This window comes from Selaginella moellendorffii, unplaced genomic scaffold (assembly GCF_000143415.4).
Source record: "Selaginella moellendorffii unplaced genomic scaffold, v1.0 SELMOscaffold_202, whole genome shotgun sequence".
In the NCBI taxonomy this organism is placed as follows: Eukaryota; Viridiplantae; Streptophyta; class Lycopodiopsida; order Selaginellales; family Selaginellaceae; genus Selaginella; species Selaginella moellendorffii.
In genome coordinates, this window is record NW_003314462.1 from 15,899 (window position 1) to 19,542 (window position 3,644).

General features: G+C 64.9%; 1 protein-coding gene across 1 annotated transcript; it reads right to left on the reverse strand.

The window, feature by feature from the left end:
* Window positions 1–213: 213 nt before the first annotated feature.
* Window positions 214–946, reverse strand: LOC112343776 (spidroin-1-like). Its single transcript, XM_024667805.1, has 2 exons — window positions 656–946; window positions 214–543 (listed from the first exon to the last, which is right to left on the reverse strand). The coding sequence occupies exons 1-2, from the start codon at window positions 944–946 to the stop codon at window positions 214–216; spliced, it is 621 nt and encodes a 206-aa protein (XP_024523573.1).
* Between the last annotated feature and the right edge of the window lie 2,698 nt (window positions 947–3,644).

Below are 3,644 nucleotides of genomic sequence, written 5' to 3' on the forward strand. Positions count from 1 at the left end.
ACGGGGTGCCTTTGACCCTAAACGCCTAAACGCGCCTAAACCCTAAACCCTAAACCCTAAACCCTAAACCCTAAACCCTAAACCCTAAACCCTAAACCCTAAACCCTAAACCCTAAACCTTTTGAGCCTGCCAGACTATGGCTTAAGGTCTGCCCTGCCCTCCCCTCCTCTCTGGAGGAAGGGCTCCTTCGTTCTGTTCCTCCTCGCCTGGGGCTAACCCCAAATCGCCACAGCAGCCGCCACAGCAGCTCGGCCCTGCCAGCAGCAGCAGCCGCCGACCCAGCCAACGCCAGCAGCTGCCGCGGCCGCCACAGCACGACCAGCTGCCCGCGGCTGCCACACCCAGCGCTCGGGCGAGCACCCGCCGCCCAACGCGCCGCGGCTTGGCCGGCCCAGCAGCGCCAAGCAGCACCACGGGCTGCTACGCACTGCTGCACGCCGCCAATCGCCGCCCAGGGCCGCCCCACGCGCCCCCACGCGCGCTGGATAAGCACTCGCCGCCACAACCACCGCCTGGGCAAGCATTCGCTGCCCAACGAGTGGCTGCTCGGCTCGGCCTAGCAGCGCCAAGCAGCATCACAGGCTGCTGTGCGCTGCTGCACGCCGCCCAGGGCCGCCCCACGCGCGCTGGGCACCATCCCGCGCCGCCCAGTACCGCCTGGTACCGCCCGGCATCGCCCTGCGACGCGCGACGCCGCCCATACCACGCAGTACCGCCCGTACCGCCCGGCACCGCCCAGCGACGCGCGGTACCGCCCAGCGACGTGCGGTACTGCCCGTACCGCCCGGTACCGCCCAACGACGCGCGGTACCACCCGTACCGCCCGGTACCGCCCCGCGCCGCCCAGCGCCGCGCAGCGTCTCTAGCACCGCGGCTGCCCCCAGCACTACGGCTGCCACCAGTGACGCCCAGTGATGCCAGCGACGCCACCGCCACCTTTACCATCTGCTGCTCTAGTGCCTATTCCAGACAGTCACGACGTCATGGACCCCTCACCGCTCATGCCACCAGGGCCAGCAGCACCAGGGAGCTCCAACCACGCCATGGCTACTGCAGAGACAGGTTACGCTCCAGTTCCTCCAGCTCCAGTGCTCCAATTTGAGCTGGGAACCACGTCACGAGCTACCTCGTCGCGTGAACACTCCCAGCTCCTCGCTGAGGCCATCTACGACGAACGTGCGTCGCACCGACCACTCTCGCCGTACCTCAAGCGAGTTCTGGACACTAGACGTGCGCTGCGGCTCCGCACCACGCATGTCATCACGGCTCACATTGAGACGCGTCTGGAGAACCTAGAGCAAGACGACACTCTTTCGAGTGTTGCCAACTTTTTCTGCAATGAGGCACTACGTTCGGCATTGCAGCGACCTCCCACCTCCTCTGACACGGCCACACCACAGAACTCCTCGGACTCTGTGGCGCGCAGCCCTGACATGAGCAGGCTGCAGCAGAGTATGAGACACGGTCCACACTCTGCTGCACAGGAGCGCTGCATGGCAAACACGGCAGCGTCGCCCGCGGTAAATTGCGACAGCCCGACATCGGAGCAGGAGGTTTCCCAGGCTGAGGGCACTGAGCACGTGGTGCATGTGGAACACGCTACTGAGCACGTGGCGCATGTGGAACACGCTGCTGTCCAGCCAATGCGCCGGTTCCCCATGCCGGATCTGCCACGTGCACTTCGAGCCCCACGCCATCAGAGAGACCTCCGCTCTTTTTACGTGGAAAACTTTCCACATCGCTACGTCAGGTCTCAATTCCAGGATGCGTTTGAGTCCCTCCTACGGGACCGTGGAGCCTACCCGCATGGGGTCCTCCCTGCCAACCCTGGCCCCTTGACTGCAGAGCCGAGTGCTACAGCGATGCGACGGATCTTCCCACCACCCGTGGTGCCGAATCCCGTTTCATCCCCGCCCAGGCCTGCCCCTGCCATGGCAGCAGAGCAGCGACCCCCATCGGAGAGAGGCCTTCCAGGACCTGGCCCACTGCGACAGCCCTTGCGACAGCCTCCGTCACCCGCGACGCATGGCTCTGTCTCACGACCTGTCCAGCCCAGGCCCACCACGTCCCACCGACAGGAGCAGCCAGTGTCTACGCCTCCGCGCCCGACACCTTCGCCGCGGACTCGACGAACACCTCCTCACACCTCGATGCCAGAACGGCCGTCCACACCTCGCTCTCCGGAGGCTGGACCGCCGCCCCTGACACCACGGGCCTCACCAGCACAGCGGGCACCCTCGACACGCACGACACGGACGCAGGCATCTCCGCGTGCAGCATCACAGGAGCTGCGACGTCCTCCCCCTGCTCCAGTGGACCCTCCGGTTGCTCCGCCACCGCGAGACCACCCAGCAGCACAGGGGACACGCACAGATGCTGAGGCCATCCCTCCCCAGCCAGAGCGATGCTCAGGCCAGCCAGCTCCGGGACGAACGCCCGAGCCACCGGCTGCGCCACCTCCGCCACTGGCCACTGGAGCAGAAGATGGCTACACACTTGGAGGCTTCAAGAACATCGATGGAGCCTTCAACAGCATCCTTGCGAGCTCCCTGCGAGAATTTCTGCAGGAGTACAACACTCTGGTGTCGTCGAGATCAGCTCTCCAGGGCCTCAAGGACCTGAAAGAGCAGAAGAAACGCCCGCAGTCGCTCCGCACACGCCCACCGAAGCTCAAGGTGTCTCGACATGCCCAGGACGGCCTCACGAGCAGAATTGCTGAGGCGCACGAGCGCTACCTCACGGAGCTGCACGACATTCTCATTAAGGCTCGCGAGGACGAGATCGAGACACTCCAGAGGCTCGTCTCCTCGGGTCTCAGGGATCTCTTTCGCAGCCGACTCGAGGATCTTGTCACCTCCACACTCAGCTACTGCAGCGCCACAGAGCACGATGCCGTCTACCACCACCTGCTCGCCCTCAAACAACGGTGTACCCTCAAGTTCCACACTGAGACATCGTTCTTTATGGCCGGCAAGGGAATCGAGCACCGAGCGCAGACGACAGCGACGCGGCGATTGGAGGAAGCCATCGATGCGGCGAACGCCTCTGCGGATGCCCTCCCCAAAGAGCAGACCATGGCAGAGCTTGTGAACGCCGCTGTTACGAAGGCCCTCCAAAGCCAGCGACATGCCACGCCGTCGAATGCAGGAAAAAAGAAGAGAAAGCGAGAAAAGAAGAACAAAGCGCGAGAGCAACGTGACGGCACACCGGGTAAGCATGCGCAGGAATCGAGCAAGAGGCACCGCGTCTCCTTCGCCGCCAACGCCGACGAAGCTGGATCCCGGTCGGCAACACCCGCCCGCAATGACCAGGGAAACGGACAGCGGCGGAACGGGGCTACTGGGACTCCTCCCACCCGTTCCGCTGCATCGGCTTCTTCTTCGAGGGGGACTCCGCGCCGGACATCTCCAGCCCGGCCTGGTTCCCGCGAAAAGAATGCTGGACGCGATGGCCCTCACCGTTCTGGCCGCAGCAGCTCCCCACAGCGGCGCCCACGCTCCACGACACCGGCACCGGTCACCTCAGGTCCCCAGCGACCTCGAGGACGTTCACCGACCAGAGGCAGCAAGGGAGCTCGCACACGCAGCCCTCGACCTCGCCCTGGACGGAGCCAGACCCCTGCCAGCCGCAGGAGCAGGACCCC

Bases quoted from the DNA above. Each gene is read 5' to 3' on its own strand.
- LOC112343776 (XM_024667805.1), bottom strand. From the start codon at position 946: ATGGTAAAGGTGGCGGTGGCGTCGCTGGCATCACTGGGCGTCACTGGT. The intron at 544-655 runs GTACTGGGCGGC...CGAGCCGAGCAG, and splicing joins ATGCCGGGCGGTACCAGGCG to CCACTCGTTGGGCAGCGAAT.